We start from the raw sequence: 18,492 nt of genomic DNA on the forward strand, positions 1-18,492 counted from the left end.
ATTTAATCAGCTGTTTGCTTGCCTTCCAGGCCCCACCAATAGGTGTTTATCATGAAGCTTTCCCCTATAAATTACAACTGCCAGATTACAGCTCCAGAATTCACTCTTCTTCAGAGCAATTTCTTCTGGGGTTACCTTATCAGACAAGATTAGTAGTTAGCAATCACGTAACAGGTATTACTATTATTGTTGTTTCCACCTGCTCTTTCTCTGTCATTTAGGTAAAATGCTCCCCTGTGCATTAGACAGATATAAACTCACAAGGGAAAAAGAAACCCTGCCTTTTACTTTCTGCATCTTCATATGCCCAGGAACTTAATAAATGTTTAATTTAGATAATTTGGCACCTGTATTCCACAAAGTTTGTTGCCATTTTCAAAGGCATTTAATCATCTTTATGGTGCAGTAGAGGTCAAATATCAGAACAGAAAGATCACAGATTACTTTAATTTGATCAGCCCTGGGCATGATTCCTTACTTCCCCACTTTACTGGCTATATAGCCCAGAAAAAAATTACTTAATCTTTCTGAATCTTACTTTCCTCATCTGGTAATATTAACTTCTCTAGAGGGTTATTGTAGGGATTAGGGGTAAGGTCATAATAATAACTAACATGTACCAAGTCAATGCTGTAACTGTTTGTATGTATTAACTACTGTAGCCTTCTCAACAATACAATAAAATAAGGATTATTATTATCATTCAATTTTAAAACAAGGAAACAGAAACATATAAAAATTCAGTAACTTGCCCCAGTCCACACAGTTATTTAGTGGCAGAGCCTGGGTTTGTACCCAGAGAGCCATCTTCCAAACCCACTCTTAACTCTTAATCATCAGGCTACATTGCCTTTTTATTATTTCAGGAAGTACCCTTAGACACGCAGTTTGAAGTAACTACTGTTATGAAAAATTGTAACAAGAAGAGTCCTAGATCATTCCAATAAACCAAGGTCAACTAGACCCATGTGAAAATCCTCTAGGCTTTAAGTGCTTCTAACATTTGGTCATCTAGACTCTACTGGAACATGGAGGCTGGGCCATCCCACTTTCATATGATTCTTGAGATCAGCTTATTTCTTATTTGGAGCTCAAACTTGTCTTCTGGTAAAGTTACTAGTTTTTCACATTACAGCTACACATAAAATCCTAAATTCACATACTAGTTTAGCTCTCCATGTATTTAAGGATAGTTTGTATGCTATCTTTCAAGTTTCTTATTTTTTTCATCTCTTGGTTAAACATCTAGGGTTTATTCAACAATCCTCTTATATCTGCCAAGGCTTTCATCTCTCAGGTAAATTTTCCCTAATCACACTCCCATTTGCCAATAACCTCTTAAAATCTGTTGGCCAAAGTGAATATAATATTCCACCATGGAATAAGTAATACAGAATTCAGGGAGACTATTCTTTATATTATTTTGTGGACTCTGTTTCTCTTAACACAGACTAAGTATATATTTTCTTTCAGAGCTAGCGCATTATACTTTTGCTCATACTTAACTTGGATCAGCAGTCAAGTAAACCATGAAACTGTTAAAGTCGGTTTCCTCTATCCTGTGCAATTGTTTTTTCGAACCCAAAATCAAGAGTGTATTTATATTTTATTAACATTCATTGAATGCGTACTATATGCAAAACATGATGCTGAGCCTTATGAGAAACACAGAATTGTAGGTTTCCTTTCTATTCTCAAGGAACCCATATACCAGTAGGAGGGAATAGGGAAAAGGGGGAGAAGAGAAAGGACAACTAAAGAAAAGAAGACAGTTGAAGGGTAGGGCAAAGGGCACAATGAATGTGGGCCCAAGATGTAAGAGCTCAGAATTAAGAATCTAAAAATGAAACTCTGGTAGAAGCAGTGTGTCCTTATTTGAAAGCTGAAAGTAGGACAACTACAGGAAGTGCTTTTAAATGTTTGTTAAGTGTCATAGGGTTATTTCGATCCTCTTGTTCCTACAATCTGAATAAATTTGAATCTTGGTTCTGTTTTTTGCCATATTAGCTACCTTCCCCAATCTATGTCATTTGCAAATTGGATTCATCTTCTTTAACTTGAGTGTATACCCATATATTTGATATTAAACTGTCCCTGTGCACCACATTTTAGTCTAAATCTAAAAATAAATTACCTAGAATATATTTTATTCTCTCAAAAACCAGGAGAGTTCTTAAGGAAGAGTCACTTATCAGCTGGATAAAGCTGACCGTTATGGGTTTGTTGTACCTAAGTGCCAGTGGCTTCCTCCAGAAAGCTTACATGAAGAAAGAAACAGAAACTAGCCATGGATATGAACCCTCCAAAAAGAAGTACAGACTCTCTTTGGGAGCATCAGGAATTGAGGGAAAAGAAAGAAGTAGCTGCATCCACAGCTCTGTTCCTAGTATATTCTATTAAGCTGTTCATATTATAATTGTTTCTTCCTGTGTTCCACTCCATTTTCATTCTGCCACCATGAGTGTCACCTCACAGTCTGCAGATTTATTAGCAACCAGAGTTCAGAACTCACAGGAGTCACTAAGCATCAATAAAATCACACTTGTGTTTAAAATGAGTGACTTTTTTTCCAATTTCAGTCATACCTAAAACTGCATCACCTTAAAACCTTCTTTCTACAAACGCATGGCTTCAAAATAATTTTAAATTCATAAGTGAGGTCATTTTTAAAAATGGAAATTCCTATATGGCACAAGAAGAAGCTAAACACCAGATTTGGATTTTATGGCCCACATGGTGACAGCAGGATCCTTGAAGGGCTGCCCTTCAGCTTAAGTGTAGGATAGAAACACACATACACACGTACACACAAATAAAACATTCACCACCACAGGAGATTAGGAGAAGACACCATTTTGCCTGTACTTCAGTGGGGAGGAAGAAATGTTTGCTCTTACAGAGTTCTGAGCTTTAAAATTATACCATCTCTGTGGTATACCACTTGGCAAAGAAATTAACTCAAATATTGATTGCAGTACTCCTGGTATACCTGCAGAAGCAAATGCAAAATTCCTCTGGAGAGAAAAGACCTCAGGTTTCACAGGCAAATCTTCAATGAAGATAAGATCAGACATTAAAAAGAAAAAAAAAACAAAAAACACATACGGCAACACTGTATCATGGGCAAGAGTCAGCAAACACAACAAAAGGCAGATTTAGATCCCCTTAACTTCAGATGATTTAGACCCCCCTGAACTTCAGACAATACAGCAACATGATAAAGATTATAATGTAATATAAGTGTTTTAAAGACATAAAAGAAGGAATCAAAACCACAAGAAATGAATAAGAACTAAGGGAAGAAAAACAAAAGAACTAAATGATTTGAAAAAAATAACTCCTAGGAATAAAAAAGATAGTTATTTAAAAAAAAATTCAGCAGATAAGCTAACAAAGGATTAGACAAAGCTGAGGAGAGGAGATAACTGATAGACTGGGGGACAGATATGAAGAAATCACAAAGGTCACAGCACGAGAGATAAAGAGATGGAAAATACTAAAGAAAGTTGAAGAAACATAGAAAGATAATGGCCAACATACATCCAATAGGAAGTCCAAAAGGAAAGAATAGAGAATGAGAGAGAAGCAATATTCAAGGACATAAAGATGAAGTGTTTTCCAAAACAGATGAAAGAGACGACTCCTCAGATTCAATCATCTAAATGAGCCCCAAACAAGATAAATAAAAATACAGATATAATGCACTGAAACCACAAACCCCAAGGAAAGGAGGATCTTCAAAGAAAAGATGTATTTTCAAATGAATTATTGATACAATTGAACTGACAGCAGACCTCTAAACACAAATCTCAGAGGCCGGGAAGGCAGTGGTATACTTCCCTCACAGTGCTTAGAGAAAACACCTGGAATTCTACACCTAGCTCACCTAAGACTGAAAATGGCATAAAGCCCATATTAGAGAAAGAGAGTTTGCCATTAATAGACTCACTCTAGGAGAGTACTAAGGTAGGTCCTTCAGGAAGAAAGAAACAAAACATAGAAGAAAGAAATGGAATGCAAGAAGCAAAGATAATTTGACTATAAATTAAATGTGTCCTAGATATATTTTGAATTAGAGAAGACTAAGTCCCAGATAGCTATTCGTGTCTTTACCACTTTCTAAAGTCTCTCCAAGATATCAAGTTTGTACCTCTCCCATTATATTTCTAATGAATAGAAATTCATTGGCTTATGTCTGAAAAAAAAAATTTAGACTATATGAAGGAGAAAGTGGCAGAACATTCCCAACCAAAGTATGGGGGTGCCCAAAGGAAAAGAAAGATCTTGTACCCAAGATGTGCATTCTTATTAGCAACCCCAGAGTTACAAATTAAAAGTCTATTATTTGAGTGGTAGCATGCTCCTATAACACTGACTTTCCTATTTGAATCATTCTGTCTAATGAGAATATATCAATAGTATGATTTCCAAGGCATACTCTTAAGGGGAAAAAAACAGATGTTTAGGGAAGAGATAAAAAGGAAATTTACTTTTCATTGTATGTCCTTTGTCCTTTTAAATTTTATACCATGTACATAAATTGCTTTTTCAAATATTAAGTATTCAGTTAATTAATTTTAGAATAATATCAAAGAAAAATCTAAAAAGTGACTTTATTTGGTTTGCTTTGAATGAAAAGAAGAAGAGGGGATATGGATACTAGGAACTCAAGGGTATAATACAATATAAGTTATATTCAAGGGTGATCCCTTGAAAAAATTAGCAATACTTTTAAAGCAAAAGTGAAGATCTTTTCCAAATTCCCAAATAATCCATTTGGCTATTTAATTTTTTTTTTTCTTTTTTGGAGACCTGCCTTCTAACAGCTTGAAACCTACATTTTTTTCCCTAACATTAAGTCCATGATGTGTCATCATTTCCAGTGTTAATTAGGTAGGCCTTACAATAAGAGAGCCTGAAAAATTTCCCCATCAGAGTTGTTATCTATTATACATGACTGATACATGGAAAGAGTAAGATTTTTTTCCAATTAACCTGAAGGACTTGGAAGAATGACTTTGAGATTTAACACTGAGAACTTTTAACTACTTTTCGAATAGTACAAAGACAAATTTCCATAAAACATTACTTTTTAAAGATTTGCATTAGGACTAAAATAAAGCAATTATAAGTAAATGTAAAGAATGCAAACTCCTAAATTAAACATTTTAAACCATTACAGTGTAGTAAAATTATACTTAAAGCAGGTTTATAAATAAATCAAGAAAACCAGAATTATTTCTAATTCCTAACCCTTATTTTATAACATTTCAGGGTACATACTGCTAATTTAAGGACATCTAAAAGCTTCAAACAGCTCTGTATGTACATTTTACTTAAAATGTATAATATAATCACATCAAATATCATTTATTGAGTGCTTACCACATCAAAGACATGGTGCTGTGCACCTTGCTAACATTACTTCTTTTAATCTCCAGAACAACCCATGAGGTAGATATTATTATCTTCATTTTATACACATAAAAATTAAGGCATGAAAAAATGAAGTAACATAGAAAAGGTCACACAGCTGGTCAACAGTAGAGCTAGGACTCATGCTGATGTCACTCTGACTTCAATTTATGTGTTCTTGACCACTCTGTTAAATGCTTCAAGGAGAACCAAGGTTTGGCATAACATTAAGCAATTAAAGGGTTATTTAAAAGAGGTCAAGGATCACCAACATAAAGAGAAGACATGTCTTAAGTACCTAAGTTAACTCATATGCAGGTATGGTCAAAAAGCTTTTGGTGAGAGTTTTTGTTTTTAATTTGGCAACAGGAAAAAGTAACATTGGGATCTAAACACCTAATTCTTCCAAAGTTCATTACTATGCATTCGTTCATCAAATGTAATTTATTCACTTTTATGACTAGAGACCAAGTCTGAAGATCAGCAAGTATGACTGGAGTCTCCATCTTAGGCAGAAAATGGCTTTTGTATGTGAAGTTTGTATTTGTTTAGCTAGAGCAAAATGAATTCAAAATAATATTAAAAAAAGATCACCGTTGTTGGTAAAGCGAAGGTATTTAAAGATTTTCTTTCTGTTTAAACTATGTTAGCTCAACATTTTTACTCAAATTCTCCTCTTCTCCTCCAAAAAGATATACATTTTGGTAATGGAATTTCACTGTGAGTCATTTTGGTTAAAAAAACCCCAAAACATTGGTTGCTATGTATACTATGTATGCTATGGCAGAAATGTTTTGAAATTTTTCTTTTGTTTCTGAATTTTTTTCAGTCTATGTAAAATGATATAAAATGATGTAAGCGTCTAAAAAATATGCCTTTTAGAAAAAGTTACATGATCATGAAATTAAATCAATATGTTCCTTTAATGATGAAAAATGTGCTAGTGTAACAATATCAGGAAATGTAATACAGTTCGACATTAATAATAAATGCTAACTATGCATACTACTGGCAAAATAACTTTGTTACTATAAATGAATTGAAGGATTTTTACTACCTCTACTGTAACAGTAATAATACAAACTTTTAAAAAATCAATCAACCTCAACCAATTTGAAGTTATCTTGGACGTAAACCAACGATCACATATGCCTCATGCTTCATTTTATCATCTTGAAACTACAGATATTAAAAAGTTACAAAAACACTTAGGAATGCAACTTAAATTTATATTCATTTAATTACTCACTGTAAATAATTAAAATCTCATCTCATGTTTTGATCTGTGGTCAAGAACACCATTATTTTACACACACACATACGCATACACACAAAGCCATGTATCACTAAAATGTCTGATTTCCTTTTCTTTGATATTGCAGCATATTTTTTTAGCTTTGCCATTTGATATCAACTTTTTCCCAGTTATAAGCATCTTAATTTGATTTAAGTCAGCAGTTACTTATAGGGGACTGTCAAATCTTTTAGAGTTATGCTGTAAATCATGACTGAAAGATTTACTTTCAGTATAATAAGACAGCTTTGCATATTAATTAGATCAGCAGACACATGTTTGCTGAGGTTTAGCAATTGTGCAATAAATATAGCATGGCAGTGATAGAGCTATTAAACCTCAGCACATAGATTTCTAATACATTTTATTGAGTTTATCCAAGAAATAATCACCTTGCTAAACCCAAGTTAACCACATGATGGAATATTAGGATGTTTAATTAAAAATGAAGTTATGCTGTACAAGTGGGTAAACTTACACAGCGGCTAAAAAAAGAATGCCATGAAAAATTAATTTTACTCAATAAAAACATACACATAGCCCTTTTGTGATGTTGGTAAATGGATTCAACCATTTCACTAAGATACACATGATGCAGAAATAGACTAAATAAATTTGAGGGAGGGGGTTCAGAGGAGACTTTTTCAACTAAAGTAACAAGGGTTGGTAAATGTCATGCACATTAGGATTGTCTTTCAAAAAATCAGTAAATCCTTTTACATCATCCTCAGAGATCCATTGTGAGGGCTCAACAGATGACCACTGGGGCCAGGAATTAATCTCCTCTGTAAGCTATCAGGCAGCATTCAACTCCAGCAGGCCACATTTATGCCATTCCTATACATGGGCAATCTAGGCAATCCTGATGCTTTCCCTACCTCGGGAGAGAAAAACTGCCACAGAAGTCACTGTTAAAGACAACAGGATTATCTGGTAGCTGAAGGGGTGGGCATAACAAAAACACAGACTTCATGAGTGATGACAGTAGGATGAATTCCTCTGAGCATATACCATGGCATAGGCAGAAAGGAAAGAAGGAAGGGAGGAAGGGAGAGAGGGAGGGAGGGGGGAAGGGAGGGAAGGAGGGGGAAGGGAGGCAGGGAGGGAGGAAAAAGGAAACACTGGAATAAGCATCAGAAGATGAGTTCTAAATTGCAGATCTGTATCTATAATTAAACACCATATATAAGTAACTTCACCTCTCTGCGCCATAATTACCTCATCTGCCATGTGAAAGTATAAGACCAGATGACCCTGAAGCCCTCTTTAAACTAATATTTTAAAATATCCAGCAAATATGGAAGCAACCACATCATCTCTTTCTTCCTCATTTACACCTTTGTTTATTTACTCAACAAATAGTTGTGGAGCACCTAATAAGGTATAGGCCTTACACTATGTCTCAAAGATTCAACAGTGAACAAGTTATACCCTTTACCCCCATAAAGCTCCATGCCTGGTGTGGAAGTGAAGAGAGGAGACAGATGGACACGAAAGCGAAAGCTGGGTAGATTAGCGGGGGTCAAATCTTGAAGGTCATGGTAAGACATGTGACCTTTATCCCGAGGGCAATGGGAGGCACTGACTTTTTTTCTGTCTGGGGTGATATGATCAGATTTGGGCTTTTATAGTCTGTGGAGATTGCACTGGAGAGAGATGCCTGAGAGGCCTGACCTACTGTAGTTGCAGCCAGACTTGAAAGAAAGGGACCCTAGTACCGAGAACATAAAGGACTTGACTGGATGTGGAAGGGGTGTGAGGGGGATGATTCCTTGAGTACTGGTGGGAGGGAGGGAGAGGGGGAGGAAGGGGGCGGGGGCGGGAGGGCAGGAAGAAGGGATAAAACTTGGTGGATACGGCTGCCACTCACTGAAACAGGAAATAGAAGTGAAGAACCAGGTTTTGGAAACAGAAGAGGAAGAGGACATGAGGCAGGAGTCATGGAGGCAATGAGGAGCTCAGTTTAGGGTCTCCGGATTTAAGGTTCCCAAAGAAACATTGGACATTTGGGTTTGGATCACGTGCCACAGAATGAAATAGCAGTTAGTTTTCTTTATGAATCACTGAAGATTCTCTCTCTAGAGGTTCTTAACTATTTGGAAATCGTATAACACATATGAAATCTTTAACAGCCCGGGTTCTCCCTGCAGAAAAATGTACACCTGCACACATACTCAGGGAATTCATGGACCCCAAAGCCCATCCACAGACCTACAGGGGTCCAGGAATTCCAAGGTGAGAATCCCTGCCAGGGGGATGAGGATAAATATGGCAGTGATCAAAAAAGGAAGTAACTCAGAGTTCCTTGTCCTGACGACATCAGAGAAATACAGAAAATGTTTTGATTGCTTTGAGTAAATTGCACTAGCAATGACAGACAGCAGCTATGGCAAGAGACTGGCCTGATGCTCACCAAACCAGTTTCATCTTCCTGGACACTCAGCTCAGCTACATTTTCTTAACCCCTTGAATCCATGTGGTTAGATCTTACCAGTGGTATGTGAGGGGAAGGGACACTTCTGACCTGAGGCAGTAACACTGGGGGTACATTTTCCATGCTTTCTCTGTGGTCCTCTTCTCTAGCAGTTTTAGAGGTCATGTACTGAGCATGGCTTCTTCACTAAATGGCAATAGCCAGGGTCCCTAGTTTGAGGAATCACAATCCCAATCCCCCTCAACTCTCTCCTCAATACCACATCAAAATATCAAACTGAGATGTGAATGAGCAATACACCTTTTATATTAACCACTGAAATTTTGGGACTTGATACAGAAGCTGAGGTTAGTTACCTTTATTAATAAAGTAAATGTCAATAATAATAATAATAATAATACCCATCACATGTAAGGTCCAGAGGTTAATAGAATAATTTTATACTATCTGCTTTAGTTTTCTTTACAGGACCTATTGTTACCTGACATTTATTTTCCTGTGTAGAGTCTCTCTATTCCACTAAACCATCATTTCCATGCAGACAGGGCCTCAGTTTTGTGCACTGCTATATCCTGTTTCTAGATCAGTGCTCAGCATATAACAGATCCTAATTAAATATCTGTTGAATAAATGGGTGAATAAATTATTTCAAATGGGTCTCTTCTCATCTGAAGGTATTTTTTTAAAGGGCACACCTTCTATTTATAACTACATCAACAAAAATGGTAGTGTTGGGAGGTAAGGAATTGGGATCTAACCTGGAGCAATAATTGGGACAGATGCCTTAAGGCAAGTGTGGGTATTACATTTTCCCAGATAGGAGGCATTCTCTCTCCTCTGTCATTAGAGTGACTTCAGAAGAAACTTTGAAAAGCAATTATATAGATAAAAACCTGGATTTGGGGGTAGAAAGACCTTAGTATTCAGCTGCTAGCTCTGTGATGTTAGAAAAATTAAATCATGACAAACCCAATATTTTTGTTTGTAAATGGATAATACCTCCAAGATAATACCTATCTTCGAGGAGACCTGTGAAGAGTAAGGTGATGTACAGAGGGTAAAAGACACAGAAGTTATGCACCGTGCCCAAGGCCACATAACAAGGCAAGAGTAAAACTAGATTTTAAACCTACATCTTTCTCAAAGCCCTTGGCTTTTTGTGTTTGTCCTCTTACAGACTGAAAGTTCAAGGATAATTACACAGAGAAAGCTAGATATTCTGCTGGGTTACTTTTAACTCCAGTTTTAAATTTTACATTGCTCAGATTAATCTTATGCCATTCCACACTTTCACAATCTCTCCATATAATTTTTTTTTAGTGGGGAAATGATACGCAGGATTGAGCATGACCATTATTCATCCCAGATTTTCTGGGACAGCCTTTATTTCAAAATTGCACACCACTGAAATTCCCTGAAAAAGCCACTATTTCAGTATCCAGACTTTGTACCAGAAACAGCATAAAATACTGTACTCAGGAAACATAGTTACCATAGGTCTCAATGTACACCTTGTTAGTGTACCTTGATGCATGTGTGGGTACTACTGGAGATCATGGGATAGAAACATTGTAGAACCACTGCACTGGAAGTACCTGATCTTGATCTACTAAATCCTATGATAGTTAATTATCAGAAATCTGTATTTTTTTAGCAAGTTAACAAGCTCTATGGGTGATTCACATGCATGATGAGTTTTGGAACTCTTGATTTTGGAAATGATCTCCTTAAGAAAGAGGCCCACATATCAAAGGTAGCCACTAGGCATTTTCTGTTAGAGACCTTTGTAACCAGTTAGTCACTGAAGTTTGAAAAGCACCACTTAGAGGTACTTGCAGAAAGAAAGGATGTAGTGATGCTTTTGTGAGCATCCTTCTGTGCTCGGTGGCAGTACTTATTCAGTAAACTTTTCACTTCTCAAATGGACCAGAGCATTTTCTGTCTCACATTCTGATCAGTGTATTTATTAAACCCGATGACTGCAGGTGGGATGGAGACAGGACATTCACTGCATCTACTGCACTGAGATATATGGAAAGCAAGAGGAGGTGGTAACCACTAATCACTGGTGGCAGCAGCTTTCTCTTAGGCAGAATAATCAGACTTTGTGAGGTCATCTGCTATTAGAACCCACTTAACCCAAAGAAACCAAAACTACTACTGATATGATTTTAATTAGGGGCTAATACTCAAGGCACTTTTTAAATTCTCAAGGTGTGTTTTCAATGGACAAAACATCTTACTTTGAGTCATAAGCTATATACAGACTACACATATATATATTTTTTAATATTTTTAAAAGTTTCTAGTATTAGTATCTATCAGAAAGAGTAAGTTCAGAACAGACTTGGATGAGGAATAATTAAGGGGTAGAAAACTTTAAACACTTTGTAAACAGACAACAATGAAAAAATATTAAATGGACCAGGTAAAAATTTACTAAAAATTCTCAAATGTGGATGCAGGAAGTAGTGTGTCCCAGGAAGTGAGTTGGCCATAAGCTTGAACTCTATCCTTTAATATGGGCATATAGATTCCAGGAAAACTGGGCTCCAAATGAGTAAAGCGAATTATGAAGTCATAAAATCCTGGGCGATCCCACATATTTTTCTGAAAAAGTTCAATATACCTCTAGTTATAATAGCTGCAAAACCTCCTTAGAGTGACTTTGGGCAAATGCCCAGTGACTACACCTCACTGAAACTTCCCACCTCCTGCCTCCTAAGCTTCCGTGTTAATAGCGAGCGCCATGCTTTGAGAGCCCACTTGAAACATTACTTTCCTCATGGGTTACTTTATACATTGGCATAAAAATTCATCTTCTAGAAGATGGTATGATATTCTTACCTGTTTCACAGCTGGGCCCGGTGAAGCCTTGTGGGCAGGCACACACGTTAGCGGCAATACAAGCTCCTCCGTTCCTACAGCCATCTTTGCAAAATGCTAAAATAATTCAGATACATAATTTTAGCACTTTAGAAGGAAGTAGTTCAAGATACTCCAAACTAGCTTTTCTTTATTGCCTCTGATATAAATGCTATTATAATTTCATATTCAAATAATACTTTCCATATAGGTAAAAATTTCAACACAATTTGTAGACTAGTACTCTTTCCATTGTTAAGTATTTCACCTGTAAAAGAAAATACTGAGCTTTCTTTTAACAAACAACAGTAGCCTTACAACACAGGATTTAGAAGTAGTATTGCACCTCAGTGTAGCAATCCAGCTTGAAATTAAATCTAAAAAAAATGGCAGCTATCCTAGGCATCTTCTTAAGGAAGAAACCACCACCTAAAGAATAAGACACAGAAATAAGAAATAATTGAATCCTATACGGCTCTGATCATTCTACACACTGTCCAAACTGTCAAAATACTAGAGAAGTGCCCCATCCTTCAAAAAGTTCTAAATCAGTCCTGGTGATGAATTAGCCAATAATGAGAATTTGATAAAGGAGTCTTCAAGAAGGGTCTTGAATCCCTCTGCCAAGGATAGGCCAGGATCCAGGATCAAGGGCAAAGGCACTGCATAGCCTGTTGTGTTAGAGTGGGTTTGTGAGTGAGGGGAGTTCTTCTGTGAGTAGAAAAAGAAGCCAAGCTCTGAGCCACTGCAAGCGTGATCTTTTGAGATGCGCTGCCCTCAAAAAAGGTGAGAAAAACAAGATGGGCAGGATGGAGTACCCTTAGAGACTTCTGTTTCTACTTCAGCTTATTCTTTGACTCTGTAAGGCAAAGGTTGTTCCCTTAGCCTGGCAAGGCCTGTTGTGGATGAACTCGATCAGCCTGTTCCATGCCTGGGGCAAAAGCTTTTGCTCTAGTTTTCTGGCATGTGCTTCCTCTAATTAGTTAGGATGTACTTTCTCAGAGTGGGAAACTGTAGAAATATGAGGTTCTGCTACTGAGTTAAAGGAAGGGGTACAAAGAGGCCATTTGGCTTCTTTGGTTCTAGGTCTTAATCTGTCTTCATCCTAGGCAAAAACGATACCTAGTCACCACGAACTTGCAAAGAGATTAGGAATTGAAGCCTCATGAAAAGAAAGGGTACACCCACCAGACCATGTGTATATCCTCCTTGGAGTAATTTGCAAGGTTGCAGCCTGTTGATAGAGAATAGGACTCAATAATTCAGATCCTACAGCTAAACTACTTCTCTCTCAGCTTTTGACGTTCCCAGCAGAGATGCACACAGGAACGGAGAGTCTTTACTCAGGCAACCTATAGTTCTAATTTCCAGAAGAAATTTATAGACACTGGAAAGTTCTCCTTCCTTCAAAAATAAGAATTATCTGTCTGCATCTTCTCACGGCTTCAAGAATTCTTTACGCTATAAACTTTATTTTTCACATTAATAAGGAGTGAGAGTCAAATGCAAATAAGAATGAGAAGCTGTTGGGCTTCCAGATGAAATCTTAACTCTCAGAACATCCAGATGCTTTGGGGAAGTCCTAAGGGTGCATTTATACCATGCTATGGACTTGAAAGTCTAGCTTTCCTCAGGATCCGTCCAGTTTCTGAGGAAATCTTTGTGGGATTTAGACTCCCAAATGCGTAGGCCTTTACAATGCTCTAAACTACAGATTTCCATAGACTTTGACAGAGTAATCCTCTGGCCCACCCCTATCTGCATCCACTGTATGATTGTAGACCAGGTCTGAAAGTCATGACCAAAGGACACAGCATTAGTAACAATTCTTTGTTATCTCCTGTCTCCCATATACACGTAACAAAGAAAATTAATTTTGGTAAACTCCAGGATAATGAACACAATACATTTTAAGGAATGGACCAGTTTTGAAGCTTAAAATGCCTGAATTAGACGAATGATAAATAAATCTATATGACGTAATAAGGAATATGGGCTTTATCCTATGGAAGTTGGTGGAGTTTCCAGAATAGGACCTCCGTTTTCCTTGTGAAGTGGGAGGTAAGCTCATCTGATGAAGGAAAACGAGGGCATGGATAAAAGAGTGAATTAATGGATGGTGGTGCACTACAGCTGGAGTATCTGCTGATGGAAATGAAAACCTGAGAATTATTGATTGGTAATGACAAACCAGGTAAAATGGGAAATGGTAACACATAGAAACCTAAAATTCCCAGTTAATTAGTACTCAGCTCAAGAGAGAGAGAGCAGAGAAAAAAGCTCTCAGACTGACCCCAAATAGATATTTCACAGTGGATCATGGTAGTAAAACAAACAGGTTGATAGGGCTGCTGAAAAAAATATAGCTGTAATGTTTGGACTCAAAAAGAAATATCGGAACCTGGGAGGAGACTGGTAATCTGGATGAAAAGGACAGGTCAGAGAGATTAAAGATGAAAAACTGTGGAAAGAACAGAGTGGGCAAACTGGAAGCAGAAGGACGTGGGGTTAGATAATAAAAAGCTAAAGTTTAGATTTCTAGAGTGGAGTAGTTCTGTACAAAAATGCCCAGGATGTGATTATGGTTATGATTCCACTAGAGAGGAATAGAGGTGGAAATCACTGTGGTTGAGGTCATGCAGCATTAAATCAGAGTTGTTGAACAGTTTGGCCATTTAAACACTGACGTAATCCAAGAGGAAGCCCATGAGCTACACTTCAAAGTTCTCAATGGCTGTGGGAAGTACCCAGAAGGCAGGTAACAGTGATGAGAAAGGGTGGAGGGAGGGAGAGATGGATTGCATGATCTCTAATGGAAGAGGTGCCAGCACTTAATTCTTTTACCTTTGCACGTTGTTCCATTCCCGGTATAGCCTGGCTTGCAAACGCAGTTGTGTCCTCCGACAGTATTGAAGCATAAAGCATTTTCATCACAGTTGTGCTGATTTGTGACACATTCATCATGTTCTGAAATGAGGATACGTTTTTGTTACTCAAAGACAGATTTTCAAAACCACTGTGCTTTAAATTGCACCTTCATCTTTGTTACTGTATGCTATTTCTTTCCAACACAGACATACACAAATTACCTATTAAAGAAGAGCTTGTATTTTGAAGTACTGTATACTCCTCTTGAAGTACATACATAGTGTACACACCCACAAACCTTAAACACAAAAGGATTTGGATACAAGGCCCACCAATAGTAGCAAGGAATAGAAGGAGAGGAGAGGGAAGGATGGGGATTAATTCTCAGAAGTAGATCCCAGAGCCAGCTGTTTACAGTCTCAGTGGTTAATATTTGGGGAATTATCTCATTATATAAGTCTGCTACCTAACTCTTTCCTGTAGCATGGAAAGGGTGATAGGAAAGGATGTGTAACTGTATTGCTCCATGAATCCTGACCTGCAGGATAATGGACTTGAAGCCCTGTGGAATTAGATGCAGTTAACATCTACAACCACACTTGCAGGCATAAAGATACACGTGCAAACTGCTGGGGGAACATCTGAGTTTCTTAGTAAGTTCCCTCTTTCTGCAAAGGAAGTATCACACTTTTATTAAATAAGACTAAAACTTGCCTTTATAATATGTGCAAATGCAAACTCTGAGATATACAATCAATATGATACCTCCTTTAACTGTGTGTAACTTGACACTTTCAAAAGCACTGAATCATTTGATTCTCCCAGCCCCGCTGTGAGAGAGGCAGAACCAATGTCATTATCACCATTTTAAAGATGAGTCAGTGGTGGCTCAGAGTGCTTCAGTAGCCTGCCCAAGTTCATGGAAATATTAGGCAACTTCAGAATGCTAGCTCAGTGTTCAGCAAAAATGTAAGTGTGAGGAATAAATACAGTAAATATGAGAAAGAAAACAGATCTAACATCGAAATCAAGATGAGTAGGAAATGAAATACAAGTGAGGAAATGCATACAAGTTAGTTCAGCCATCTAAAATCCCTACAGCCTCACTACTTATTACCCAGTCTCTTACATAAATAGTATTTAGGTCTAAAATTAAATATATATTTTAATACACTTACATTGATCGAGCCATTAATTCACTATGATATAAATAATCAAGCAAAAAGAAATATTGCTTTTCCACTTTAGAACTTTTTGCATTCCAAACAATATGTATCTATCTATATATTATTCTAGACAACATAATAGTACTGTATCTGTAATTTTGAAAAAAAATTGCCTTTGACATATGTAGTTGAGATTAGACTAAAATCATTTATTTTAAATATAATACTAAAATAGAATGCTCTTTGTTTTATATTTAAAAAATAAAGATTAATATTTCATGATGCTATGTCCTGTGTTATGCAAGCACAAAGTTATGATAGTTTTAGCTATAGACCTACAATAAAATCTATAAAGATTATTCCCAATAACCTTTCAGACAGGTTTCAATCACTAAGGTTTTAGAATTACACAAATAGATATTCTCCAAATTCCTGGCTGAATTTCCCCAAATTATATAAAATTCCACCTTTATTATCTAGAATCAGAATACTCCAGAGTTTTAAATAAATTCATGCATATTGATGATAGCTTAGAAAATGGCTGGATTACACATGGGTGTCCTAATTGGGGATACCCTTGGACACTATTAAATATCGGAGGGACCAGAATGGGCAGCCCACCTCCTTCTGGGTTCAGCTGCCTGAAGCAAAATAAAACCACACTGTGAAGTTTGCAGCTGCTGCCAATTTTCTTCCCACTGCAATTCAAAGTGCTGCAGTTAATCTATAAATCTCTATACAGACAGCCGTGGGGCCCTTTAAAGACAGCTGCTGATTGATTTGATGTTGTTTTCACCCCTGCCTTGGTTGTCCTCTTAATTAGACGGTACTCACTGGGTAGAGGAAGGGCCTAACAAGATTCAGTTTAGCAACCAGTATGATAATGTTCAACAAATGTTAACTAATTACGCAACCTGGAATCTGGTTTGTCCTTTACTCTTGGCGGCCACTGAAATGAATAAGTGGCTTCTAAGCAACTCAAGGGTGAAGACAATTTTCCGGTTTTTAAATGCACTGGCGCGCACCTGTACATATATTGTCCCCTCTGCCTGCAGTGCCTGTCCCATGGATTCTCCTGGAAAACCCTTACTACTTTTAAAGATTACACTAAAATGGCATGTCTTCTGTGAAAATACCTTTCTCTCCCCCTCCCACAGAGCTGGGGCTTCTGTCTGTTTTCCCTAGCACCAGATACAAGGCTGTTTTACTATATTTTATCATAAGTGTCTACTTCTCCTTGGTTCTCTATTTTCATGTCCCACCTGGGAGTGTGAATTTTTGGAGAAGAATTTTATATTTTTCTTTGTATTTCATTTCAACATTCAAAGAAAGTGTCTTGAATAAATGACTGAAAGAATGAGTGACCAGGGACTTCCCTGGTGGTGCAGTGGTTAAGAATCCACCTGCCAAGGCAGGGGACACGGGTTCGAGCCCTGGTCCGGGAAGATCCCACATGCCACGGAGCAACTAAGCCCGTGTGCCACAACTACTGAGCCGGCGCTCTAGAGCCTTTGAGCCACAACTACTGAGGCCCGTGTGCCTAGAGCCCGTGCTCCGCAACAAGAAAAGCCACCGCAATGAGAAGCCCACGCACTGCAACGAAGAGTGGCCCCTACTTGCCGCAACTAAAGAAAGTCCGCACACAGCAAAGAAGACCCAATGCAGTCAAAGGACATACTTCCTATACCGTTATCATTCAAGTCAATCCCAATTTATTCAATTGTAGACTAGACACCAAATGGAAAGCTACTGAAACCTAAGCTGTTTTTTACTGATTTTACTATGGTGGTGTTTTACTTGGTTTGGGATATTTCAAATATTAATTAAGATAGCAGGACATATTTTGAAAACAGAAAGTATTAATTCTTTTATATTGTCACTTTAATTTTTTTCAAACTACTTAAAATAAAGTTGGTTATACTCACAATTATCAACTAAACTGTGATCTTAAGAAAAGCCTTTTAAAAAGCCTGTACTGTAATCTCACAGAAGAATTAACTTTAATTTGACAGCCCTTTAAAAAAGAGAATGTGAATGAAGCAAGGAGCAAATATTCTATAAGGTCATCTCAATAAATAGTTAATTATTGCTGCTCCATATCCACTTTTGGTCAAATGTCAACTTCATACTGTTTCCCTGACTGACATACCCCTAAGGACTCAACCACCAACCCACCAGTCAGCCTGTCCATTTTTAATACTTCCTTCAACATTTTTAACATATAATACATAAAATTAAATAAAATAAGGAGGGAAATATTAAGACAGAATTTAAATCCATATTACATTCCAGTGTCTGAGAAGAGCATGTCAGGATATAATTGTGAATAACTTCTAAGTTTTATTTCACGTATATTGAAAAGCAGACACATCAGATCTGATGTTCAGAATATCCAATCCATAAGATCCAATGCTATCTTCATATCCTCAGATAAAATGTCATTGTTCATG

General features: G+C 37.2%; 1 protein-coding gene across 2 annotated transcripts in view; it reads right to left on the reverse strand.

The window, feature by feature from the left end:
• NELL2 (neural EGFL like 2) overlaps window positions 1–18,492 on the reverse strand; it is a 363,845-nt gene that overhangs the window by 87,544 nt on the left and 257,809 nt on the right. For both annotated transcript variants that reach the window (XM_082349392.1, XM_082349391.1), the window contains exons 15-16: window positions 14,853–14,975; window positions 11,991–12,086 (exon numbers count right to left, since the gene is read on the reverse strand). In XM_082349392.1, coding sequence (XP_082205518.1) covers window positions 11,991–12,086; window positions 14,853–14,975 — 219 coding nt within the window. The remainder of the gene's footprint in view (window positions 1–11,990; window positions 12,087–14,852; window positions 14,976–18,492) is intronic.

The sequence above is a fragment of the Balaenoptera borealis genome, assembly GCF_965194805.1.
Source record: "Balaenoptera borealis genome assembly, chromosome: 13".
In the NCBI taxonomy this organism is placed as follows: Eukaryota; Metazoa; Chordata; class Mammalia; order Artiodactyla; family Balaenopteridae; genus Balaenoptera; species Balaenoptera borealis.